The 27,439-nt window shown below is 43.2% G+C and overlaps 1 protein-coding gene across 3 annotated transcripts in view; it reads left to right on the top strand.

Moving 5' to 3' along the window:
* Positions 1-24,119, top strand: part of FAM13A (family with sequence similarity 13 member A) — a 128,954-nt gene extending 104,835 nt beyond the window's left edge. For 2 of the 3 annotated variants that reach the window (XM_034064601.1, XM_031048726.2), the window contains 10 exons: positions 5,166-5,379; positions 5,761-5,899; positions 6,994-7,075; positions 7,206-7,426; positions 8,758-8,841; positions 12,649-12,744; positions 14,292-14,375; positions 18,343-18,539; positions 19,197-19,298; positions 20,276-24,119. In XM_034064601.1, coding sequence (XP_033920492.1) covers positions 5,166-5,379; positions 5,761-5,899; positions 6,994-7,075; positions 7,206-7,426; positions 8,758-8,841; positions 12,649-12,744; positions 14,292-14,375; positions 18,343-18,539; positions 19,197-19,298; positions 20,276-20,402 — 1,346 coding nt within the window. In that variant the 3' untranslated portion in view covers positions 20,403-24,119. The remainder of the gene's footprint in view (positions 1-5,165; positions 5,380-5,760; positions 5,900-6,993; positions 7,076-7,205; positions 7,427-8,757; positions 8,842-12,648; positions 12,745-14,291; positions 14,376-18,342; positions 18,540-19,196; positions 19,299-20,275) is intronic. The other variant, XM_034064602.1, reaches the window with a different exon arrangement.
* The last annotated feature ends 3,320 nt before the right edge of the window (positions 24,120-27,439 follow it).

Genomic DNA, 27,439 nt, shown 5'->3' with positions numbered 1-27,439 from the left:
TTCTTAAAGCTGAACAGAGAGAGGACAGGGAAGTTGGCTTCCTGCTTCATCCAGTGCATAGGCTTACGCTATGCCATGTGCCCACTTTCTACATCTGCCTTGTCGTGCTACATATAGAAGCACGTGTGTAGTAATCATCAGGCTACTGATGTCATATGCAGGGCATGAGCAGTGCCCCAGTCAAATTCAAGTTCTGAATGCTTAGCCTGGGTGCATTTCCCATAGCACAAGAGGATTATTTTAGTAGTGTGCATTTTGTGGGTGCAAATCAAATAGTTTTATTCTCGGGCTGGGTGTGAACTGAGCTGTTAGTGTGAACTGGGGTGTCTGACTGCTAGGCTTGCCTGCTAAGTCAGTCAGGGCCAGCTGAGATGCCTTGTGAGCAAGTGCTTTCAGAGCTACTTCCATTGCAAAGGTTTTTAATTGTTGTGGATTATGTTTGAATCCAGTGCCCCCAGCAAGGAGGACAGAGTGTTCTCTCACAATCCAGTGCTATTGTGCAGATTGCTTACCAAATGTTTCTAATTCAAGCCCAGAACTTGCTATCCTGCCCTCAAGGAAAATCTGCAAGTATGTTGCTGTCCATAACAGCGGCTGGTTCTGTCAGCAGCTTGGAGCTGAATAGGCAGTTCAGTAAATCGGTGCGATGTGTGTGATTGCGGCCTACGTCGCCTGATTTCTGACAGTTTAAAAGTAGTTCCATAGATGAGACTTCAAGCAGTGTTTGCAGTAAAAAACACTTATGAAACGATCAGCAGACATTTTTTCTGCAGACTTCTAAGCTTAAAGAAAAAAAATAATAAAAGTAGAAATTTAAAACACAATTTGAGTTCTCAGTGTTGAGAATTCAAGTGTTGCAGCACTGAGACCCTGAGGGTGAAGCTACAAATAGTTTCTGCACTGACTTAATTGATGCTTTCCCATTTAACATAAAGAAAGAAAGAAAGAAAGAAAATCCAAACAGTATAACAACAGGGAAGCTGTATTTAGATTTCTTTTTTTTTTCAACACAGTGGACTTAGATGTATCAGTATATTTGTGTGGAACCCTCTTGGGTAAGAAATCAAAAGGTGATGAAACACAATGCATTTTTATTGCCATATGTAGAAAAGAATAATTGCATTGTTTACTGATTTTATTTTATAGCTTTGATATTTTTAACTTTTTTCATTGTTTATTGTGACATTATGTTATAAAAAATAGAAAGTTGGCTTGCTTTAGTTAGCTGAGAGGTGTGTCATCTCACTAACTGAAAAGGCATGGTAGCATTTTATTTGGGCCGTTCTTTTTGATCTGCATAAATAGGAAGAATACCTGGTGATGTGTTCAAACAAGGATGTTTTCAAACAGTTATTTATAAAATGAGTAAAATAGGTGGTTAGTGAGCTAGTGAATGTTTTGAAGTTTTAAATTGCTTTATTCACAGCATTATGAGAGGCCTTTAAGAGGAGTCTTTTGGCTGGGATTTAATACCAGGACCTCAGGTGTTGTAGTTAGTTTAGACTTTTTAATCCCTCCAGACCTACTTTGGTTTACAGCAGCTAAGATTTGGCCTCCTTTATCTGTCAGATGAGTGTGTGTAAAAGCAGTGTTAGCAGCATTCATCAGCTGTGTGGCTGCAGAGATGAAACCAGGAGATGCCTGCAGCATTTTGCCCGCTACACCTCAGGTGGGATGTGTTTGTGGGCACCACTCTGTTGGTCCTTCAGCCCCCAGTAACCCTGGGGCAAATATACAATGTAATGATAAAAAAAGTTGGGTTTTGTCAGCTAGATGGCTTGGAGTTCATCAATAATGCACCAGTTTCGTACAATTTATCTGTCTTCCTTCTTGCGTGATGCAGGATTATTAATATCTCCAGCCCTCTATGCAGCAGGTTGGCAGAGGGGTTGTATTGCTACAGGTGTATGTGTGCCTACAGAGTTCTGCAGAGCAACGCCTGGCAGATGGCTGACAGCTTTGTTGAAAGATTAGCTGGTTGTGGGATTTTGAGAGGGAGTGCGGCACTTCTGAAGAGCTGCAGACTCAATACCAACGTATTTGTCTTCTTCTATTCCAACTTAGAAAAGGGGTACCTAAAAGGATCGCATTAAGAGCCAGACCAGGAAATAGAACATTTTTTCACCCTTTCTGTGCACTAGTATAGCCATGGTATTCCCAAATTTTCTTTTTCACGAAAGCTTGTCATAATGGAAAGGGGGGAAGGGGAATAGTACATGGAAGGAATGTGAAGCTTACTAGAAAACACAGAGTTTTCTCTGAGCAAGAGAGATCTGTTCAAGACAAGACGACAGAAGGGTAACTGCTCCGGCAAGTCAATATTAAAAAAAAAGACGAAATATTTGCATTCTTTATTGAGAACTTATTCTTCAATTAGCAGAAAAGGTAAAGGGTGACAACATTAATGGTAGCAGATACTTCAAACTTGAACCATTAAGTCTGGGAATTTAGCAGCCTTCAGAAAAGGCTCAACACTTTGATGCTATCTTGGATTAATTAGTAACAGAAGATATTATGTATTCTGTTAAACAGGAATTGATTGTTTGTGCACTGTCAGAAAAAGTGTCAGCTTACCCTTAGAAGGTTCCTGTATATTTGTGCAATCCATCAATTCCAGTGCTCCCAGCTAAAGTTCTTGGCACTTGGCCATTCTGAGAGAGAAGGCAGTTGGACTACAGCTCTGGTCCACTTCCTGATCTAATGTAGATAAAAATCTGTAATTCTACATACCTAAATATGTCCCTTAACTGTGTTATTTTCACGGGAATTATCCACTTTGTATGCAGATGGTATTTTTCTTCTAAATACTTATAGTCAGCAAGGGAAGGAAGTTACCCATGGAGTCAGGCCTTCCAGGAGCAAGGGTTAACATCAGCTGATTTTCTGTAGCAGCCATTTCTTCTGTTAAGTCTCAAATTGGACTTTTTGTCTTTTGGGACTTGTTTCCTTCTCCTTTTTAATATTTTCTCCTTTGGAATGCGAGTTTCTATTTTGGGGCAGTATTTTGAAGTCAACAAAGTAGAAAATACACATACCTCAGTCTCCATTAGCTTGCATTAAGTGCTTTGTTGTCTTTGGGGGTTTGATCAGAAGCTCTTTGAGCCACCACAGTTCCCTGAATGTCGCATGCTATCTGGTATATAAATCCACCTTGGGACAAAGTCACATGCACCATGCATGATTAATAGTGGCTTTGTTAGCTGGTGTAGAAGCTTAATTTAGCTACTACTAAATATGTTCCTGATTTCTGCTAAGTTTATTCCATTTATGTAAATCCCATGGAGATGTAATTTTAACAATTTCCAAGAGCAAATTTCGTTAGGTAGTAAGAGTGTATTCCAAAAACTGGAAATGGAAGACATCTGCAATAATTGTATGCTTCACTTAACCTCATTCCTGCTAGTCAAATGTATCAAATTTGTTCCTATTGTGTTATTAGCCTTTATTTTACTACAAGAGATCTTGTGAGGGCCTTCCTGACATCATGAGCGATTCAATGAAGCATGCAACACCAAAGTGTCACAGTTTGGCTGCAGGATTTGCCCTTCATTTCACCTTCCTTCTTATCAGATTCCTGGAGGAAAACATTTCAGGTATTAGGAACTGCCAAGGTTGAATGCATATTAGAAAGAACTCACGTTTCAGAAATTAACTGAGAAAAGTGCAGGCTGCATAAGCTTTTCAATCTGTGATAAAACAGCTGACAGGCACTTGGGACTTGCACACCTCATCAAAGTAGCCTCTGCAAGCCAGGCTTGTATATGCTTCACTTATCACAACACCTGCAAGAGGTTCTTATGCAAAAAATCTCCAGCCATCCCTTTTTAGAGCAACTTCCCAGTTTGCATGCAGCACCAACCTCTAAGCAGAGGCGTGCCATTTATATTCCTGTGCTAAAGAACAAGGGAAGAGGAGGAGAGCATTGTTTGATGCTATGTACAGGCGAAATACCACTGCACCTGTCATAACTGAATTGTGGATGATCTTGCGCTGTCCAAGTGATGCATGGGAGGGAATATTAAACACCATGCAATCCAATCTGAGCTATGAAAATGTTAACCTTGTTCAAAAAAGGGAAATGGTGCTTTTATTCAAAAATTGATAACTTCAAAAGGCCCTTCATGAAAGAAGAATGCCTATTCTTCTGCAGTAGGCACTGGAAATAATGAATCCACAGCTGTGCTACTGGTCTGGGAACTTTCTATAAGGTTTTTGTTTTCTTACTTGACTCTAGTACTATTTGTTAGATTTATAAGTTCAAAGCCTGGCTCTTAAACTGTCTAATCCTGTGGTGCTAAGTAGGAGCATGCAGATCAGCTTAGTAAACTATCTGAACACAAAACGTTAGACTCCTTATGGCATCTGGAGGGAGTGATCACAAGATTGAGGCGATTGCTTTCCGTGGGCTCCATTATGCTAATCAGCAATGCTAAGTTGGGTTTCTTTTTCTCTCCCACTCCCCCATCTCCCTGTAGAACACTGCTTTTGCTTCCAGCTCTTTAGATTGCCATACTGTTAAGCAGAAGGATTGTATGTGAAAGAGCAAAGGGGGAAACTCAGATCATATTGCCATCGTTGTTAATTTACAGACTAGGCACCCTGTGGAACTGGTAGTAATGTGAGACACCTTTTCCTTTGCAGACCAGAAGAACCTATGCTTACTCCTTACCTTTGAATTTCCAACAGCAGGTGACAGGGTTGTGTTGGAGTACTGAAGGCTACAGAGGGACAATTAATATGCTGCTCATTTACAGCATTAGTACATCCTGAAACTGAAAAAAAATCCTCTTGTAATCCAGTGCTCTCTTTTGTACTGCTGTGTGCCAAGAAATCTTTCTTGTCCAGCATATTTTTTTCTTCAAGGGTGCTGGCTGGTGATAGATTCATTAGGTGTCAGTCTGTGGCAATTACTGGCCAACTTTTGGGTACAGTTTTCTGTTGCACCTAGGAGATTATTTATGTTTAGTTAGAGTACCCATTGTAGACAAGCAATACTTCACATTGCTTTGCACCCTGGGCAGATGAAAGTAATAACCCAGAGAATGCCTGACAATAAGGAATTGCAGTCCAGCAAATGGGTCAGGGTTCAGTAGAAAAGTTGCCTGGTGTCTGTTGTACATGTAAAACAAAAACGATAAAACCAGCCTTTGTCTTACTGTTCCCAGAGCCCATCCCTGCTCTTTCCTCATGGCAGCGAGACGGCTTAGACTCAGATGAGGCTCGCCTTTCCCCTCAGGCTGGTCGCTTAATTCGCCAGCTTCTGGATGAGGACAGTGATCCTATGCTGTCCCCTCGCTTCTATGCCTATGGACAGAGCCAGCAGTACCTGGATGATACAGAAGTGCCTCCTTCCCCTCCCAATTCTCATTCCTTCATGAGGTGGGTTGTGATTTGTCTGTGCTGTCCCTGGCACTTAGCTGTAAAGGGTTTATACAGTTGCATCATGCAACATCTCTTTGGATCACACGTGCCAGATAGCTATGCTGTGTTAGGTTCTTGTTGCTACAGATGGGAAACATGCTTTTAGAAAAGTTCTTGATAAACTACTTATCTGTGGGTTTGTGAATTAATATATAGGGAGTTGGTGTTGCTGAAAGAGGCTGTTAGAGCATGTTGTGCTGTCATTACAGAGTAGCAACATAGCATTCTCACTTCTGTGAGATTGGCCTTCATTTACACAAAGTTTAAGTGGCCTGCTCTGCATGAAGATGTACTGTAGCTGTTTGGATAAGCTCTTTCTGTAATCTCTGTTCTTGGTAGGAGACGAAGTTCGTCTTTGGGATCTTATGAAGATGACAGAGAGGACCTTACCCCTGCACAACTCACCCGGAGGATTCAGGGATTGAAGAAAAAGATCAGGAGGTTTGAGGAAAAATTTGAAGAGGAGAGGAAATACAGAGTGAGTCTATAGGAATTAAGCATTTGTATGGAGAGGTATGCCTGAGCAACAAAGGGAAGGGACATCAGGGAAGCCTGTCAGACATACAGAAATCTTTAAAGCTTTTATAAGAAAAAATAAAAATTAAAAAAAAAGAAAAAGCTGCTACCCAAAAAGGACAATGCATCCTCACCAAACAAATTAACATTCCAAGCATTAGGTGCAATCAGTGCAGCACAAGAGACAGTCTAATAAACTCATAGGATTTTGGTCACTGCTAAGACAGTGTGCCAAAGCACATGCTCAGTGTGTAGGAATAGCTATGTTTTGTTCGTTTGCCTATTTAAATTTAGGTTATGGGAAGCACAATTGCGTATCTCATTAGAATGATGGTAATCCCAGGACACCAGCGCATTGCAGAGGAGAGAGAGCAGCCACCTTTACTCCTGGACAAGGAACCACAGTCAAGTGCTGCTAAGCGGTAGCAGTGTACTGTACTCTAATTATTCCTGACATCCCCTTCCGATGCACAGAAAGCTTTTTAAGGAGCTAAAGCTCTACATGTATGCATCTTTGTTGGTGATCTAAGCCACAAAGATTTGTACTGAAAGGAACTTTCCTACAGTAGAAAAGGCTGGGAGAAATGCTCAGAGCTTGCTGTAACTTAGCATTTGGGTTATTTTGGTGTCTTTGGATGCAAAGGATCCTTTGGTAAGGATACATTCATTCTAGCACTTCTCAAGCTGTTTATGCTAGGCTTCCTCTGCTTTGGAGGTGCCCTCCTCTTAGGAAGCAGTAGGCACAAGAATTCCAGTGTGCATCTCTCTTTCTGAGCCACTCCTACAACTTAATGTTTGCCATCAACAGTGCTGTCTTATCTAAAAAGAAAGTTAATCTCATAATGCCTCTAAGAGACAATGTTGTGACAGGCAGCAGCAATTAAAGCAAGGTCCAAAACAATCTGGTCAAAAGTATGCAGATGCCATTCAGAAGCCAGGGCCCGTGCTCTGTGCTGGATCCAAATTCTGTTGTACCTCTTTGTGACACATGCTTGTTTCAGTGAGTCTCTCCTGTTGGTTTAACACAGATTCAGCATGACTGTTCTTTCCTTCCAGCCTTCCCACAGCGACAAAGCAGCCAACCCTGAAGTGCTCAAATGGACAAATGATTTGGCCAAATTCCGAAAGCAACTGAAAGGTGAGCAGTCATTCACACACCTTTGGGGGACAGCTGAACTCTGCCCATTTAAATCTGATGTTAGCTAGCAATCACATGTCACATTTTAAAACAGAAAAATTACTCATCTTCCCCAAATGTCCCTGTTTAGAGTCAAAACTGAAGATATCAGAGGAGGACCTTGGCCCTGTTGTGCGTCAGCGAAGCAACACACTCCCCAAGAGCTTCGGCTCTCAGCTTGAAAAGGAGGATGACAAGAAGCAAGACCTGTCAGATAAGTCTGCCAAGCCTGCTGTGGAAGCAACCCTTGATTCTATCCAGAAGAAGCTTCAAGAAAAACGAACAGAGACAAACCGACCTGAAGATATTAAGGTACAATGTAGAGAGATCAGATTTAGGCCTTTAGCTATAAGTAGGTAACTCTTGGCTGCACAGTAACTTATGAAAGTCTTCTTGTGAAGTGTCTTATACATTTTGTCACAAAGTCTACAACGTTTACTCATGGCTCACTTGCATTGGTTTCTTTCCTCTGCTTTTAATATCTGACTTATTTTTTTTTCCAGAGCTCAGTTTCTGTTGAATGTCATTGTATGTTCTTTCTCTGATCCTTGTATATTCCAAGCAATGATTCTGAATTACTGCAGTGTTTCCTGCCCTGTATTTGGCTATTTCTGTTGTTATTTACAAAGGCTTTTGAAAATTCTGAGTCTTCCAGTGATTCTGGGGATCAGGTAATCTGTTTCCTTCTAGTTCACTCCACAGCTGAATGCCCTTCTTTCAGGGCATTTTATCGGTACTCTCCAGAGTTTCACACTGAATTCTGCTACCTGCTGTAATCTCTGAGGGTTATCAGCAGGAAGGTCTTTGTGTCTGAGGTTTGGGCAGTCGTGTAAGTGAAGTCCTTGAGTCTGCCGACATGTAAACTATCCAGTGCTTTGCAACAGAGGGAGCACACAGCATTATCTTTGTTTACTAGATCTGCAAAAGATTATTGTACAAACAGTGTGTGTTTGGCTCTTTTCTGATAGTAGCAAGAATCCACAGTCTGGCCTTTAAAGAGTCTGTGATAGTATTTGGTGCTGTGTTAGGGAGAGAATGCTCAGTGTCAGGCAAGTTCAATGGGGAAACTCTGGCAAACTTAGGGAAGTCTCCAACTGTCTGCCCTTTTTTTGGCTTGGTCCCCTCAGCCTGTCTGCCAGAGCTTTTCACAGCAGAACTGTCAGAAGGAGACGGTCTGACTGCACTTTAGTTCATGGTAAAGTATGTTTGTGGCAGTCAAAGCAAAGATGGCAAGCTTTGCAAGAGGTACTGCTTGTCTCAGATTAAGAGAAAGAGAACATTTGTTTTGTTGTAGAATTTACACTTCAGAACTTAACTCAAAAAGAGCCACCATCATTAAAACTTGCATACTGTGTTGTTTTTTTTTTAAGCATACTGATAGTTGATAAATTCCCCTTATGTATGTAGAATACCTTCATAGGCAAAGTTTGTTTTTGTCTGCCTGCATTGTGCAGAGGATGCCATTCATGTTAACAGTCTCTTTTGCAATATAGCTGGGAAAAGAGGACTAGAAAGCAGAGATGAGTCTTCAACACATTAATGACACAATGTCATTACAACGGTTACACCACAAATCAGTATTGAGTCCAGGAATCTAACTCTGGGGTTTTTTTTCTTCTCTCTCTCTGTACCACTTTTCACAGGACATGACAAGAGATCAGATAGCAGCTGAAAAAGTGGCTCTACAAAAAGCTTTGCTGTATTATGAAAGCATTCATGGCAGACCGGTATGTAAAGCAGTGGGTTTATTTCAGAGTGCACCTTGATATGTTTTGTCTGTGGTAAATAATCCCCCTAATGCTCCTTTAATGTCACAGTCACTAGAACTTCTTGCTGTTCAAACCACACCTGCATCTTCTAATCCACCTACCTGATCCTTCACAAGTGCTGTTACTGAGGAGTCTGTTCTCAGCAAGGTGATGTCTGCACACAGCGCTAGGCTTGGCAGGTAGCTGCAGTACAGCATAAATTGAGAGGAGATTTCATTTTTCTACTGAGAAACGAATGGGTTTTTTTCCATGTGCTGGTGAAAGCAAAGAACATGAGGTTTCTTGTACATCCAGTCTTAACAGAGAAAAATTATTTGTGAAGATAGAAAATTAAGTATTGTGTCCTGTTGATCCCTGCTGTGGCAGAGACATGGTGGCTTCCAGCCCACCTAAAGTTGCATGAATCCCTCCTCCTTTTTCACTGATTACATTATTATCTTTACTACCAACTGCATAGGTAAAGTAACTTAGTTTCAGAGTGGTGCTAATCCCTTGAGCAGTGGCTTGGGAGCAGCAAATTACTGCTTATAAGGAGTACTTGATAAGTGCAGCTGACAAATCTGTCATTCTGCTGCCACAACGGATTCTGATCTCCTCCTTTTGTTCCTGAATTATTTCCTCTTTTGTCCATTGTTTTAAGAAAAGCTCACTAATTTTTTTTAAATGCCTTCATGAAGCACTAATAATGTATAGTCATATATGCCAGCAACTGAAAACAGCAAAATTGTGCAAGAGGACATGCAGTTTTATTCTTGTGTAAAATAGAGAAAAGCCAGCATAAGGGAATCCACTTCACCTTCCCTCTCTTCTTCATGAGACAGAGTTTGCTTTTGCTGCTTTTACAATCACATAAATCAACAGGTGGCATCTTGAAGTAAACTTAATTAAATCTGTTTAAAAAGAAAGCAAGTCCAGAGCCTAACTTGTCAGTGTATCTTTATTTTTTCTCCTCTTTCTGATGCTTTATTTATACAATTACTTTTCAGTTTGTTTTCAAGTAAGCAGTCTATACCTAGCAACACTGAACTGCATGGCAAGTAAGACTGCAGCTGATCAGCTTTTGCTGTTCCCAGCTCCTGGCACTGCAGCAGTGGAAAAGTACTGAGAGCTTGAGGAGAATGGGGATAGTTCAGCCAAGTTGGTTTTTTTTCTTAAAGATATTTAACTAAACAAGAAAAACAATGGAGCTCAGATTTATTGTGCAACTGGGTCTTTCTGCACCAGTTAAAGATGAACCTGAAAAGGTGGAACTGAACTGTTTTAGTTAAGCCAAAAATTTCATCGCTGCAGAAATTCTTGAGCTGCTTTAACAATGCAAGCAGTGGTCTGCTTCTCAGCTGCTGCTCTTTTGCCATGTAGAGTGTGCCCCAGTGTTGTGTCAAAGGCTCTATTATTCCAACAGTCCTTTTGCATTTTGATGTTCTCCCAAAATATACTCAGGTTTTGCCTGTATTACTTATGTTTACCTAGTGAGACAGTTTGGCCATGTGTTCCACATTTTCTCTCAGTTAAGAGTGCTGTAATTACAGTCAGTGGTGTAAGTCTGAAAGGCTGAGTCAAGCCCCATATCCTTAACTCCCAGTGCCTAAATTCATTCTCTTCGTTCTTTCTCCATACTGATACTCAGACACAGAAGTGTGTATTTTAATTTTTCCATTCTTCACCATACCTACAGTTTTTTTGCCCATTCTAAGGCTTATGCTTATTTTTCTGTACAGAACATTGCTATTTATTGACTTTGAAATTTTGTTAATTGAAGGTTTGATTCTCAGCCTAAGCCTCAGCAGTCTTTTTAAGTCACAGAGACTGTATGAGCCAACAGTAGTGCTGTGCCTCCTATCCTGTTAACTGCTAACTGAGTAAAGCTAGGAATTATATATACAGATATATATAGGCTACCCAGTTTCTCTAGTTGTGCTCTTGATTGTTTGCAAAGAAATGTCCAAAGTTGAAGGCAACTTGCTAGCCAGTGAAACTGAATGCAGATACATCAACACAAAACTCAGTACAGAGAGGGCTGAGTGAATTGTTTGATACTGCTCACATCCCTCTAATCCATGTGAGCTGCTTACTCAGCGAACAGCCAGCTTGAGCCTGTCAGGTGTTGAGGCCAGACTGTGCTGCAGAGGTAAGGGACAAACAAGCCCTAGAGCTCAAACTGCCCATCTGTATGCTTCTTATCAGGCTTCGGGATGTTTGAACTGAACCCAGAAAGGAATCGAAAGGTCTTCCTCATTCTTTGTCCCTATTCATCTGCTCCCAACATAGGAAATAGGCATAGTTATCAGGAGGAAGGTGTTACCTCCAGATTCTTAGTGTTCATCCCTCCTAGTCCCACTCCTAGCAATACAGCTATTCTGCCCCTTGCAAACCCACAACCTCTCCTGCTGTGGAGAGAGGATGTGAAAGCGAAGAAAGGATGCGAAAGCTTTAGAAAGCTTATTCCAGTGAGTTAACTGCAGACAGTTGCTTTTAAGATTTCCTCCCTGTCTCAAGCTGTATTCCCTCTCCTCCTATTTCTGTTATAGAAAGGGAGACTGTACAAAGCTCCCTAGGGTTTACACTGCTGATGTTGATTTTTGTATGGCAGCCATTCAGATGCTTTGATGATTAGCAGCAGTAAAAAGCCTTGAGGAAGATAGGCATGACATCAGAATCAGTTAAAACTTCCCCTCATAACAGCTTTATAATCTAAAGTTAGACAAAAGGTTTAATGGAAGGACAGTCATAAGACGTGGGTCAGACAGTGCTGAATACAAAGAAAGATGATGATCAGGTTGGCTTTGCTGAGTATTTTATCTACTTGTTTTTTTAACTCCGCTGTAACAGAACATTGAAGAAATAAAATCCAGCTTTCTCACAACTAGTACTTAGTTGAACAGGCCTTTTCTTCCTCACACTACCTACTGTCTGTGAGGTCTTCCCTTCTCCTGCACAGTCAGTGCTGCTGAAATTTTTGGCCTAGCTTGGATCTGAAAAAAACCCAGAAATGAACACTCACAGTTTGTAATGCTCTCAAACTTAGGAGGAAGCACAAGTGGAATTAGGGACAGAACAATGTAAGGAAGGCTTGGGGTGGGCATTACAACATTCTGTCTTCTCTGTGTCATGCAGCTCTGGCACCTTCTTCCTTCTCAGATCTGTTGTAGCTTCTCTCCAGCAAAGTTGCTGGGAGGAAGGGTGGTGGGCAACGCTAGGGAGTTAAAAAGATGAAGAACTGCTGGCTTGGATGGGAAATCAGGAGGAATAGCAAAGCTGGAAAGTCAGTTTTTGTGAAATCTGTAGTTTAAGCTACCCTGGAAAAGTCTCCTTACATTGCAGTATCTAGTCATTACAGCTCCTTTTTCTTTTCGGGGGTCATAAACACTGTTTCTGAGGTCCTGGCCACAAGAATAAGGGTGGGAAACCTCATGTTGTGCCTTGTGATGGTAAACATGATTACAGGCACAGACCACTGCCTTGACAGGTCATTTTGTGCTGTGGATATATGATTCCTGAGTTGGTCATTTAAACTGTCTGTCTCATACAGCCACATTACAAGACATGCCAAAGCTCAGGTGCTGCTTCATCTGGCACCTGGGACAGGAGATGCAGTGACCTACACAAGCACTTGCATAACCAGTTTCAGGGCTAATGCTGCTAATCTCTCACCTTTATGAAATTCCCTTCAAGCCCTCTCTGCCTAGTAGCAATCAGAGGCACATGCATTAAGGAATGGAGTATCTGCTGCAAGCTTTATGGATCTCTCTTCTTTTGCCTTTTCAGGTTACCAAAAATGAAAGACAGGTGATGAAGCCATTGTATGACAGGTATCGCTTGGTCAAGCAGATCCTCTCCAGAGCCAACACCATCCCTATCATCGTGAGTAGAACATTCTTTTGGGGGCTGTTTATTTGGTTTAGAGCTGAGGAAACAGGAATCACCACACTTTTGCATACAACCCAATTGCTAAGGCCAGATCCTAACCTATCTTATCACTCAGAGACCAAGTAAATGAGTGAACCAATGACTCACTATACACTGAAGTTGGGCAAAGCTGGTCAAGGGACTCTGGTGCCCACCATGAGCCATGGGGCACATTTCACCTTGTATTGTTTCTTCTCTTTCCATTGGGCTGCTGCTGGTATTTCATCATCTTGTGTTTGGCTACCGCCTCACTTCCCTTTCCTTATCAGTCCACTCTGACCTGCAGGTCTTCCATGCTGCTTGGCTATGCAGGATTGTATGTCAGAAACACAGACCTGTGTGAGTCTGGGTCCCACAGGACATACCAGTCTCCTTGGCTGAGAGAAAAGGGCCAACAGTCTCCAAACACTTTGTTTGTATTAAAGAGATACTGCAAGTGGTGGATATTCCTTCATTCGAGGTGGTGCTTTGCGAGGAGGCGCTGCCACCAGCAAGGAATCCAATGACCCCTCTAGGGAGCAAATGCACTATGTCTAATTTCAGACAGCTTGTGTAGGTTACTTTTAAAAAGTGATTTGATCTAAAAAGTACACACAGAATACTTTTAGCCTATGGAAAGAGAACTGTTTTATCATGGTTCCCTTTTATTCTGTCTATCATGTATGATCTTTTACCTTTTTTTTTTGCTGTTCACTAGTGCTCATGTCCTGGCTACTTTTCATAGACCACCAGTGAAGCGAATAGACTGGCACGGCATTGCTCAGTACATTCACACTGAGAAGTGGCTTTTTCTGCAAATAGAGGGAGGTGGTCCTGCATTTAAAACAAAACAAAAAGCTGTTTCTCCTTGAATATGCAAAGAGCTCCCTAAAACGTGTGCTGTGAAGACAGTGCTGGCAATCAGGAAATAACACAAAGTTTAACACAAAGTTCTCAAAGCACAGTTCTGTTCCTAAACAGACACAAAACTGGAATGGTGCAGTGGCTGGCAGTGGAGAGACAAGACTGGCTTTCCCAGCCCCTTAAGCAAGAACAGTGAGAGGCTCATGCAGAGACAGGATATGTTTGAAAATCCATCCCTACATAATTAGGCACTTTAGTGGGAAATTGGGCTCCTGGAAAGCAAGCCTGTAGAGTCTAGGTGAGCTTACACTATAGCTCTGGAGAGCCAACCAAATGTTGTGTGTATGTATGGGCCTCGGGCTGGGGATTGTTTTCTTGCAGCCTTTACTTCGTAGCTCCTGCCCAGCTGGTATTCCAATATCCAAGCTTTTTCCTTAAAAGTGTTTGGCGATGATGTCCCTTGCTAAGCAGCATCCTGAGAGAAAATGGCCCAATGTTTCTGGAATTTACCAGGCATGTTTTTGTCCTTTAAGAGATAGCTTTCTCCTCATGGTCCAGCAGTGAGCGGAGAATGAATGTGTGGATGAGAATGTGCTGAGAGCAGGTGGTGGAAGAGAAAGGGGTTCATAATGTAACGTACTTGTTAACACCTGTCACAGGGTTCCCCCTCCAGCAAGCGGAGAAGCCCTTTGCTGCAGCCAATTATCGAGGGCGAAACAGCTTCCTTCTTCAAGGAGATAAAGGTGAAGACCTCCAGCTGCTAACTAATTGCTCAGTTTGCATCAATTTCCCCCTTATACCAATGAAAGAGAATGGTTGATTGATACTTTTTTCCATCAGTGTCGGGTTTTTTTGCAGTGTCCTCCTGAAAAATCAGTAGCTGCTTTAAGCCTCAGAAGTTCTGATCAAATTCTTCCCTTGTAGATAAGACTACAGTATTTCCTTTGCACTCTTTTCCACCCTTCTCCTGCACAGAATAGATTTGATTTTGCTCTTTAAGGCAAAAGATCACAGTTCCCTTTGTGCCTTGCTTTTTTCTTGCTTCCCTCCTTTCTTTTAATGACACTAACTTGTTCTGTGGTAGTTTCTCTCACTCCAAAGCTCTGCAGTTTGCACACAGCACCATGGCAAGAATGAGCTCTCACAAAACTAACACTTGCATATGGAGCCAACTGGGGCACTTGAAGGATCCTTCCCTACTACTATTCACGTGCTTATTTTATCCAGGGCTCTTTGTCACCACCTTGTGAAGGGTGTTTCTGAGCAAGTCACATGGGAACAGAAGAACAGCTTGGTTCTGTTAGTTAATGCTTAGTCAGATTTGGATGGCAGGATTGTTGTGTTTCTCATGTTGCTGTGGGGTAGTAAGTCTGGGTGGCTGAAGACTGCTGTGATACTGGATACTGGATACTTCTTCCCCTCAGAAGAAGGAAAGTCTGGCGTTTGACCAGGACATGTAGCATGGAGCTGGGCCCTGGATTGCTTTTTTCCCCTATTACACTGCAAAAGTAACAAAAAGTGCTCCAGCACACTTGGGTCATTTTTCTGTTATCCAGCCAAAGTTTGGTTAACAGTGTAAATACTGCAGACCTAGACATCCAGGGTGGTTTGATTATGAAGCAGTTACGGTGGATTGTATATTAATGGACAGTTAAAGGCACGTATTCATTAAAAGCAGGTTGCAGACTGAAAATGTTAAGCTGCAGTTTGGAGGCTGGTTAATCACCACTGAGCTGTTGGTGTTTTCTAGATAACTGTTGGAACGAAACTGTAATAGAGGTCTGGTGGGGGCTGTTTGTGTTTCTTTTTTTCTATTAGCATGTCCTCTCTTTTTCACCTATGCTTGCACCCAGAGTCAAAACCTACAACTATCAATTATGATCCTTGACCAGTATGGCTGGTGCTGCATTGTGTCAGCTCAGCAGTGTCCTGCAGAGAATACAAACCCTGAGAGATATCTAACTGAAGATCAGAGTGACAGCCTTAAGCCCATTTATACTTACATGCCTCTTAATGCTTAACGGTGGCCCTGTAAAGATTTATGGGGCAGCACAGAACTGGACTCAGAACTAAAGAGAGGAAATTGCCAGAAGGCCCCAAAAGTTACCCTCTGCATAGGTCCACTATGGGCAGAGCACTGCCTGTCTTGATGAGCCCCTGACACTGTTCACTGTCAGGTGTTTTGGGTTTTGATTCTTTTTTTTTTTTAAGCATTTGGGAGAGTTGGATAGAAGCTTGGAAGGTGATTTGAGGTGAAGCCTTTGAGGAGAAGCCTTACCAAACATTTAGGTACGATATCTTGAATATCGGCTGTGTTAAAAAAAGTCCTTGGGAAGCTTGCTTGCTGACAGTGCTGATGATGGGATACTCTGGAGATTTTGTGTTTGTAACTCTGGAAAATGTAAATGCCTTGTGATTGCTTGAAGATCCAAGCAGGTGCAAGCCAGATGGATCTAGTCAGTGAAGATCATTCTGGTTTGAGGTGTAAATGCCAGTGCAGGTTTAAAGTAAGATTCCCATACAAGACTTGCTTATAGTGAAGGCCTTAGATGGCTGTTTCCATCAGGTTCTTGCTAAGAATCCCTTTAATTCACTCCTTAGTTTTAAACAGCAAAATGCTTTAAGAGGTCTTGTGACAGCAAGATGTACTGTTTTGGCACTGAGGTCTAAACAAGTGAAATTTCTACACTTTCTTTTCCTCCCATGGGCTTCCATTGGCAGGAGGCTTACTCTGAGCTCTGGGCCAGAGTAATCATTGCTGGCTTGGGCAGCATGCTGATGCCCTGTAGTGAGACAAGCGAGATGGGTTCATGAGCATCTGTGGGAACACACGTCGCATGTGTCCTTGGGAGCAGTTTGTTACACTGCTTCCCTTCTCTCCAGAAGTGGAATCCAGAAGCAACTTCCCCAGGAAGGGGCACAGGAGCTCCTCTTTTGGTGCCAGAGAGATTCCCCTAATACAAAGCATTCCATTTTTACTGCTTGGATTGACTTAGCAAATCTTCCTCCATGCCACAGCAGGATTAGTGTTCTCCTGCTGCAGTTGGAGTTGCCCTCACCTGACAGGTCTGGATGGCATGCTTGGGGACCAGTAAATATGATCTCCACTCTCCAGCCCAGACTGAAGTTGTTTGCAGGGTTTAAGAACAGTAGGTGACAGCTGGGTTTTATGCCTTCTGTTTAAACAGTATCATTTACATTTAGAGAAATGGTCTTATCTAATCATATGCTAAGTATTGCTTTAACTTTCACAAGTTCGCTGCAGATTTTCCTGAGATGTATTCAAACTTCTCTATATCTATTACTACTATTATTATTATTACACACAGCTTCTCCCCAGCTAATCTTGTTTTAAATCTTCAAGCCTCCATCTTGGTTGTAATTCTCTGTTGCTTCGAATTGCATTTTCATGGCCTGGAGCTTTAACATAAAAAGAAAACTCTGGGCAAACACTGATTTCATGTAGATGTATTTGGTAAAAAGTCACGCTCTTTAAGGATTTAATGGGACTATGACAGGTCCTAATGTTACCTTCTTCCTTTTTGCTTGAAATATGGAAGCAATCTCTTAAGAATAGTTAAACCATTCACAAGAAATCACATGGGGGAAAAAAAGTAAAGAAAATGGCTTCTTTGGTCCCAGTACAACAATATGTTTTTGCATATGCTTGAAGACTTCACTGATATTAGCCCTCAAAAGCTACTAAAGATGTGCATGTGCTTAGGTCCTTCCTGGCTAGAGTTATATAACTGTAAAGTAAATATATATGCCTACCTACATATGTGAGACTTACCGTCCATGCTAACACTGATTACCTTCCTCTAATGCTTATGCCTCCTTCCTTATATTAAAGTTGGAATCTGCTTTCTAGCAATGTCTCTGCATGTCAGAGAAAACTGGGCCCTATTTCCTGACAATCCAGATGATTTCTGAGCAGTGTCGCAGGACAAGCCATATATTTGAGACTGCTGTGAATTCTGAATTAGCACAAGTTCCAGCTGCAGTGAGGACTTTCAAACCTTGTGCCTATAGATTTGAACACAGCCAATTCATCAGTGTACTTCGGGGAAATTGCACTGGACAAAGTGTTTCCACTCCAGTTTTTGGTGTAGTCCAGCTAAATGGTACAGACCTGATGTTGGGAACATGTTAGCAACAGCAGTCCTTTTACAGTCCAGCATATCCCACATTTGGACCACTGAAAAACTGATCTGAGCTCATTGATATCAGTTTATGAGCATTTGAGGTCTTGAATTCAGCCATTAGAGAGAGCTGTTGAGCTGCATCTATTGAGAGAATATTTCACATTTTTACTTGGCAATCTGTATGCTGCCAGGTGTATTTGTATGGGAACTTAGAGGATGGCTGGTATGCTTTACACAGTATGCATAATGGCTGTAAGTGGTTTTATTTACATCAGAATACATAAATTAAACACAGCAACAGGTTGCTAAGAACTGCATATTTTGCACTCAGTTTTGTTGCCACCAAGAGTTTGTGGTTGCAGTTTCTCTGACATGCTTTGGGTATAGGGTGTCTTATTAATGGTCTTCTGGTGTCTGTATTGCTTGGCAATTGGAAGTGCTTGCTCTGCCTATCCACTTACTTTCATACCCATTCCCCAGTGCATGTGGTGAAAGGATGTACCTGTTTCTGAGAAGGGAAGCAGTAACCTGTTCTGTTATGGGGATGCTCTGTCCCTCTCTGTAGGAGGAAGAGGAGGGGTCTGAGGAGGACAGCAATGTGAAGCCAGATTTAACAATTACCATGAAAACAGATTTCAACGTGCGTAGCTTCTTGGATCAACTAGAAGATGATGCTGACGGCTTTGTTTCACCAGTGGATGATAAGATGCCATCTAGGAGCAATCAGGATATGGGGCTTTCAAATCTTCATGAAGCATCCATGTATGTTGAATTTACAGGCAACTTCAAAAAGTTCTTTCTTGTCAGAAAAGTGTCTAGATTTGTTTTTTCCCATTTATGATCTGAGTCAGAAGGTTTTGTGCTTTAGGCCCTCATATGAAAGGGTTTGGGAAGAAACTGCCTTGTCCTGAAGCTGATGCTTAACTTCTGCATCTTTTGGATTCTAGCACTTAATAGTAGTTCCACTTCACCAGTGGCAAGCCTTTATAATGAAAACAACCCTGTACTCTACAAGGTTTTTGAGGTTTTGGAGAGATCATGTTGAACTAGCTTTGCTAGTTTCAAGCAGCTAGGTCTGATACAAACACATATAGGTGGGTAGCCTGAAGCTGTGACCGTTGGATCTTGATCCTGTAAAAGTCACAAAAATCAGACTCACCTTCAGCAAGTAGGTTTCATTCAGTGAATTGTGAAATTCACACACGACCTCCTTAGAGGCTTCAGCTTAAGTCCATGACTGTTTTGTTGAAGTAAATTCAGAGAGGTTTTTGTTGCAAGTAACATCAAGTTGCCAGAGCTGCTTGGAGGAGCAGTTCCGTTGCTTGGCATACCTACAACCTTACATTTGTAGATTTACTCTGTGTTTCCTGTTATAACTGTGGACATATGCGTGATCCCATTTGTATTTAAACCCAACAGCCCTGAACTGTTAGAGCAGCTCCAAGAAGTCAGGGAAGAGAAAAAGCGGATCAGAAAAAAATTGAGAGACTTTGAAGATAATTTTTTCCGACAGAATGGAAGGTAATAATTCCTCAGCTGTCTCTGTGTCCTTCAACCACTTTCAGTCTGTTTGGCAGCTACAAAGACCTCCAAATATGGAAAGTTACCCAAATTCACAGTTACATATTGCTTCATCAGCAGTTTACCCACATTTGTAACAGTTGCCCATTAATATGGATTACTTCCCCTTCTCCTCCCCACCAAGGAACTTCAGGGACCACAGCCTCTTTGAAAACTTTGTCTTAGGATAAGCCAGTGGGAAGCAAAAGTACAGATTGTGATAATGCAGCTGCCTGTAGCGCACAGCTGACAGGAGTGGTGGAAGTCTCTCAGTGATAGACTAATGGGGGATTTTCCTCATGATGTATGTTTAGATTGTGTCCTGTTCTTGCTTGTTTGTGAGGCATTCCGACACTAGTTTAACAAATATTTCTTCTTTAGTGTGGCTGGCTTTACTGTTCTTAGAAAATGTCCCTCATTAATAGAATGTTTTAATGTATTTATACTCAAATGATCTTGTTAGTTTCTTGGCACCAGCCATCATCCTTAGAGGTTCTTGTAAAATCATTGAAAACTTAAAAGTTTCATGTAAGCTAAGAGAAATCTAATTAGGTATCATCTTCCCTTTCATGCTTGTTCCTGTAAGTGATGTGGTGCCAAGCCAGGAGTAGCTGCATGTTGTTTTGCCATGCTAGCAGGCTGACATCGTGGAGGCTGATTTCAGAGAAGCAGGACATGCTTCGGATGCAGTTTTGCCTTTGGAACCATGGGATTGTGTTCAGCCTCAGTGTGCAAGCATCCCAAAAAAATGCTTGAGCTGTTTGTTTGCCCTTCTTCTTTCTTTTGTTCCCCTCAAAGGACAAAAGTTTAGTTCTTGTTCCCTGAAGGGAAGTGGAGGAGAGGAGCTGCTTTGTAGGTCTTGTTGGGGGACAGAGGGAGGCTGTTGAGGGAAGATGTCCTCTCACAGAAATTCTCATGATCTGTTTTCACTCCCATAGGAATGTGCAGAAAGAAGACCGCACTCCAATGGCTGAAGAATACAACGAATACAAGCAGATTAAGGCCAAACTGAGGCTGCTGGAGGTCCTGATCAGTAAAAGAGATATTAGCTCCAAGATCATGTAAAGGAAAAGATTATTTTTGCCAGTAAACAAAGAGGACAGAGCACCAAATGGACATATATGTAAAGTGGATGCAGTGGGAGCCTGGCTGGGAAGAGCGGAGGAGCTCCCTGGGAACTGATGGTCCATTCCCAGAGGTGGGAGGATGAGGAAGGGTGGCTTTCTCTACACTTGCTGTTGCCCACTCTTTCTCCAGGCCTGATGCCCAGAATGGAGTTTGCCAGTGTAGGAGACATGATGCTGCACTGAAGGGATCCTTCTGTTTTGATTTGCTTTCAGATCCTGTAATATTTAGAGTATCAAAGCCAGCCATGCTATTTTTTTTCCCCCAGGATATCATAGCAAGAGGCACAGTAGGATGAATAGTGATTAAATCATCAAATAGCTTCTACTTTCTTTTAAGAGACAAGTGCCCTGACTGATCTGATGTGAAGGCACAGGCCGGATAGTGCCAAGACTGTTCTCTTGTAGCTACAGTAAAGATTTGCTCAGACTTTTGACCTGACTGCTTGGAGTCCAGCATTTTCTGTTGCTCTAGAGAAATGATGCAAGAATCTCTCAGTCATCACCCCGAGCTGGTATGACTCACAGTTTTGTCCAGGCTTGACTTAGGTTTTCTTGATGGCCAATTCAGCTGAAGTAGAAGAAAGTACCTACATCTGCTCTGGATAGCAAAGAAAATGAGCTATGCAGCAAGGTTCTTGCTGGCTTGTTCTGCTTGGAAGGTGATACTGTAACATTATGACCATGTTCGGGCAAATTGGGAAGAAAAAAGGTTTTAAATCTTTTAAGTCAGAATCCCTTAGGATTTTGGTAGCTGATCAGTTAAATAACTGATGTCAAGTATCTGGAAGACTCACCTAATTAGGACATGTGCTTTATCATGTGGTACAAACAGAAGAGTCTAAGCTGGACAGTACATGTGGATGTCATACATACTTGCTAGCATAGATTTTATTCTTTTATGTACACCATCAGACTCTAGGCTGCAGCAATGACACTGTTACGGTGGCAGCAGGGGGTGATCTTCTCTTCTCGGTGTGTATAGGTGGGATACCAGCGCAGAGCATACTGGTGGGAACTGACAGCCTAGAGCCATGCTCTGCCTGTGGAAAGGGCCCATGTCTCAGGTGTAGGTTTTGACAATGCAATGTTTTCAAATTCACTTATGAATGAAATAAAGAATCATAGAATGGTTTGGGTTGGAAAGGACCTCAAAGATCATGTAGCCTGCACCGCTGCCATGGGCAGGGAAGCCTTCCACTAGACCATGTTGCTCCACGCCCCGTCCAGCCTGGCCGTGAACACTGCCAGGGATGGGGCAGCTACAGCTTCTCTGACTTTCAGAACAGAAAGTCCTGGACACCTGGTTCCTGTCAAACAGATGCTGCCTGAAGAAGTGCAAGATGGCAAGGTCAGGGATGCACCAAGTAGCTGAGGGCACACAGTTCTGCAGTGCCAGGCCATTTGGGCTTGCTTCTCACTCCAGAGGCTTGTCTGCATCCTCTCAGTCTGCCCTGAGCCAGGGCTTGACCCTGATGTCCCAGAGAAAGCATTTCTGTAATGCTTTTTCTTTGGCATTGACACCCTGGGGAGCTAATGTGCAGAAGCCAAATGGCTGAGATCAAATACAGTGCCAGTCATCATAGCCAGGCCTGATGCAAGTCATACTGGAAGAGGCAAGAAGACTCCCAGAACAACTTTCCTCCTTCCTTCTTTACATGTGCAAGTGGACTAATAAATACATGTGTTTGGGCTGTGGTACTCAGACTCGCCTGTTCCACTTGCTGTATGTGCTGTGTTAATTCCTTGCCAGAACTGGTGCTGTTTTAGTCTCTTCAGAATCCCATAAACCCTTCAAAAGGCAGCCTTCTCCAAGTGGGTTTGCACATGCCCATTACTAGTCTGGATGGGTAAAGCAATGATGTGTGTTAACTATGAATGAAAGCACTTAGGAAGGGGGCTCCCAGGTTGTTTGCTTGGTTTTAATTTATTTTACTGATTGCAGAGTTGCCTGTTCTATACAAAATCTGTGAAGGCTGAACTTCATATTTCCAAAGGGTCCCGAGGACTTGTGAGCTGACCTAGGGCCTGGCTTTCCAGAGGTAGAGTTCCCATCACCTGAGAGACGTGGGACTCTGCCTCTGCAACACTGAGCCTTTGGATGCATTAACTGGGCTGACACATGGGTGCAAAAGCTGCATTTGGAGATGTTTCACTGGAAGGGAAGCCTGACCAGGGTAAACCCCTGTCGGAACACAGGGCAGCCCAGGAAGTCAGAGCCGTGCCTTTGTACTTCAGCCTGCTCCTACGGACTCTTCCTCTCAGAGACCATAGTCGGCTCTCCCTAGATACCTTAGATATTTTGGCTCAGTTTTGTATTGTTCAGGCACAGTTCAACAAAGCAAAAACATGGGTGGTGAGTGTGTGCCTCAAGCTTGTCTTCTTTTGAGACTTCGCTGAATGATGATGGACTAAAGCTTGAATCTGGGCCTGGACATCTTTATATGGACAAGAGAAGCAGTTTCTGCCCTTTTTCGTAGCCGTACATCTTTCCAGCAGGCCAAGGTTTCCCAGGAATATGTTTTCTCTGCTTACTTTTTAAAGCCTGTTTGCACTGTGTACTGATAAATTACCTGTTTTGCTGGGTTTTACCCCTGACAAATCTTGATAAATGAATATGTAGGGAACATCCATTTTATTTTTAAACTGATGAGATTGTAGCATTTTCTGATGCTCAGTTACCGCTGTTTACATGGTCTATTGCTAGAGTTTCAGATAGTTTGTATGAAATGTAAGTACAATTAATGCACTTTAGAGAGTTTCTATTTTTGAACTTTGAAAGCTAAAAGAAACAAAACCTTAACTGAGATTGTACATTAACACAAACAAACAAAACTCCGTACCTAGCCATCTGTCTTTTTAAACTGTTCTTTCCCTATGGCAAAGAGGAATTAAACCCATCTGCCTGATTGCGAAGGGAGCTGCTAGGAAAGACTGTTGTGGAGAAGAATTGAGTTTTAAACTCAGAGTCCTGGAAGGACACGTACAAATGCTCAATGTTCTGTCCTGAGTCTGCAGATGATGTGACTCCCCTCTCTCTCCCAGGCCTGCACAGGAGGAGGGCTCTGAGGCCTGAGCACTAGAATGTTGTCTTTGTATCTCCCCCAGATGGTTTGACTCCCCACTAACCACAAATAGCCAGAGAGGATGTTTGCCCTGCCACACGCCTCTAAGTCAACATCTGTGTGTTTTGTTTGATGGTTTGTCTATGCCAACATCAGTGACTATTGACTGGAGGACATTAAATACAAGACTGTGTGTTTGAAAAGGTGTGAAGCACTGTACAAAAATGTACTTTATGTGATATAAATAAGCTGTTGAGTGTAAGACAACCTGTTTCCATGTCGTTAGAACAGACTGTCTCCTGTAGGACAGCAGTATGATCTGTTGGGCTTCCCATCCACTGGGGCCATTTCAGACACGTGTGTCTGTGTGTTACCACATTGTGGCACAGTAAATTGCTGCGGTTCAGTTAAATGATGGTAATGATGAATGGGTTGTTGACAAAATGAAGTTGCAAGAATTAAAGATAGAGGAAAAACTTGTTATTCTTACAAGTTGCATTTGGTTTTATTCTGTTTACTCCCAAGTAAACAGTCAAATAATGGATGTTTATGTTCAAGGCAATGAAATTAAAGCATCTTATCTTTTAATCATGCTGCTAAGACATCAGTTGTTATTCCTGGTATGTGCAGGTTTCACAGGGTAAGAATCCTCTTTGGAGATGTTTGCAAATCCGTGTGACTCGTTGGTGCTTGAAGCAAGCCACCAAGGCGAGAGCCAGGCTGTAGCCTGTGACTGTTCCCCATGGTACCTGGAGGTGAAACTCATCCCTGTGGGTGGGGTCATCTGTGCCTGCTGCTGGCCAGGACTGGGGCTGAAGTGGCCAGTCAGCAGAGCCATACTGGGGCTATGCTCTTGCTCTTGCCCTTGCCATCCTGGTGGCAACTGGTGTGGGTTTGGTTCATGGTGTACATACGGGCTATGGAGTTGTGCTTCAGCTTGTGCTCCAGCTTACTTCATTGTTTCTGTCCCAGATCTATTGGAAGGGGAATACAAGGGCTGCTGGCTGTGGGGAAAGGAACTTGGGTCAAGACTGGTTTCTCCAAGCCAAGGCAGAGAAGAGGGGTTTGCTTGCTTATGTGCAGATGGGGGAGTTAATTTTACATCTGGAAACTGTAACAAGTGATGTTAGTGTGGGGTATCACTGGAAAGGGAGTCTCACTTCCTGCCTATCTCTGGTCACTACCACATTTCCTGAGGACAAAAAGGCCCCTTATCCCAGGGGGTGCACTTACAAAGCACCTTCTGGTTTGGTACAGGATGCCTATTCCAGCACTATCCCCTGCATGCGTTGCCAGAAAAAATGCTGTTAGCACCAACAGCATCAGCAGAACCAGAGCAAAGCCTGGGCCCTGCACTTGTTGCATGTCTGAGCTGATTTCACAGTTGTGTGCTGGGAAGCGACCGTGTTCATGTGCCTTTGGGATGTGGTGCAGTGGTTCATGTGCACAGACAGTGCCAGAGCCTGACCCTGTAGCTGCTGGAGTTAACAACCATCTTCCTCACTGACTGCAGCAGGAGGACAACCCTTGGGATGAGGCGCGCACTTGGTACGTGGACCAGCACTTGCTGGACTCAGCTCTTCACAGTCCTTTGCCATGTGTTCTGTGACACTGCTCTGACTGCACAATCTGTGTGTAGGGAGAGAAACCTGTGTCTGTCTCACCTAAATCCCTCTCACTCCTCTGCAGTTGTTTTTCTTTGCTGCCTCTGTGGTTCTTGCTCAGGAGGGAACGAGCCATATTAATGCTAGATGTGACAACAGGCTGGTAAACAGGGCTTGCCTGGGGGGTTTGGGGTCAGAGCAGCGCTGTTTCTGCAGGGTATTGCCCATGCAAACATTTAAACAGTACCAACAGCTCTTCTCCAGCTGTAAAAGGGTCAGTTGAAGAGACAAGTGCTGAAAACACCCAAGGGAACTCATTCTCTGTAAGTGCAGCCAGTGAAATCCCAGCCCAGCTGAAAGCCAGAGTTGCTGTTGGGTTTGCAGTAGTGCTCAACAGCGCTCCATTTCTGTGGGGTTTCTCACAGCCCCAGTGCTGAAGTTGGCCCAGTGATAAAGGGCACTTCTTGGAAAAGATAAAAGACTGAAACTGGCACAGCCTGGCACAGCTACAGCTGAGCCACAACACACAGCGCTGCAAAGTGTGCGTGGCCCAGGCTGGCACCAAGCAGGATTTCCCCTTTCTCCTTTGGGGTTTACTGAAGTGTTGGTGCCTGTGCCCATCACAGTATGCAGCATCCAAGGCCTGATGTGAGACACAAGATTGGCTGTGACCAACCCACCTCCACCCCATGCGCCTTGGTGCCCCCACAGTGAGAAAAGCCATGGAAAACCATGTAGAAGCCCTTGCCCTTGGAGCTGGATGTAGAGCAGTGTCTCCAGGTATAGAGAGGCCAAGTGAGTCTCACCAACCTCTCCTGGCACTTGCAGCACTAAGTGTTGGACACTTGCTGGACTTCCTGGGTTCAGAGTGATCTTTGTGCCTCCCTTTGCACACCCGCATGCTGTGGTGAAACATCTCCTAGTATACAGATATGTGACTATTTTCATACGTGAATACACATAAGTGAATACACAAGATATGCTTGTGCAAATAACTCTGTGTATATTGGCTAGTTGAGTTGGTTGGAGTGCAGAAGCCAGTACAGGGCGGGGGGGGGGAAGGGGCTGTGTCTGACAACAAACCGTAATAATCATATTTTTTCAGACTGCAGTTGCTGTATAAAAGCAGCCCTTTGTAGGCCACACACAGCTACAGGAACCTCAGCAAACAGGGGCCCGTGTCCGTTTATGTGATTTATGTAACCAAGTTTAATCTGGATCTACAACGTCTTTTTAAAGGTAAATGGCTCAGCAACCATTATGTGTATATTTTGTATTTTGTATCAAACAGGGAAATAAACCTATTTTGAGTGCAGGTGTTTGGTGACAGTTTGTTACACATGGACTCCTGCAGTCACCCGTGGCTCAGCTCTGCTCACCCATGGCTGGGCAGCAACAACCACCCTGCCCTTGTCCCCACGGCCTTCAGCTGCCTCTTGCCCCAGTGGAGAGGAGAAGCCAGGCTGGTGTCACTCACCCCTGCCCTGAGTCAAGTATAACACTGCCCCAGGATGAGGTGGCCAGGCAGGGCCTGAGCTGCATGTGCATGATAGCGTGCACACTGAAGGGGAGCTCACCCTAGCCCCCTCCTTCTCAGCTGAACATGACTGACATCTGCTAGTGTGAAATAGATGGGTGTATGTGTGCATGAGGTATAAATATAACTATGCACACACTTTGCATGTATATTACATACGAGCACACACACTTCTGCGTATTGTGCATAATTACAGAGACACCTACAGTAACACAACACATGCAATGCACTATATGCACAAGACACTAAACAAAAAGTATATATTCTAGATACACTATTGTAAAACTGTGTGGACACTACCCAATTATACAATACAGATCACAAAGCACACCCACTTTCTTGTGGTCCTAGAGAGCATATGTACAGGATTATGCACATACACCCATTAATCCTACCCAGCTGCTACCTGGGTATCCTACCCAGTGTGTTTACCTGCATGGCTGAAGGAAAAAGAGCAGCACCCTTCCTTCCCAAGCTCAGGAATGCTGAAGCCATAAGCCCACATGATAGAAGTCCTGTATTAAACTAGTAATTAACTATACTTACATACACTAATGCTGTCCCACAGTGCTGAAGGTAGTGGCAGCTCCCCAGGCTAACAGAGCAGCCCCCAACCTGCACCCTGCCTATACCTGCAGGGCCAGACAGGAGATGCCAGAGGAGGTGTGAGGAAAGAAGGAGCAACACAAGGGATGTGGGGATGAAGGACAAGGATTGACATTCCGGTCTGCCCTCAATTCCTCTTCCACTGAGGACATGCCTGATGGGTTGA

The sequence above is a fragment of the Melopsittacus undulatus genome, chromosome 7 (genome assembly GCF_012275295.1).
Source record: "Melopsittacus undulatus isolate bMelUnd1 chromosome 7, bMelUnd1.mat.Z, whole genome shotgun sequence".
In the NCBI taxonomy this organism is placed as follows: Eukaryota; Metazoa; Chordata; class Aves; order Psittaciformes; family Psittaculidae; genus Melopsittacus; species Melopsittacus undulatus.
Note: the sequence above shows the minus strand (reverse complement) of the source record. Positions and strands in the feature narration are given on the sequence as shown.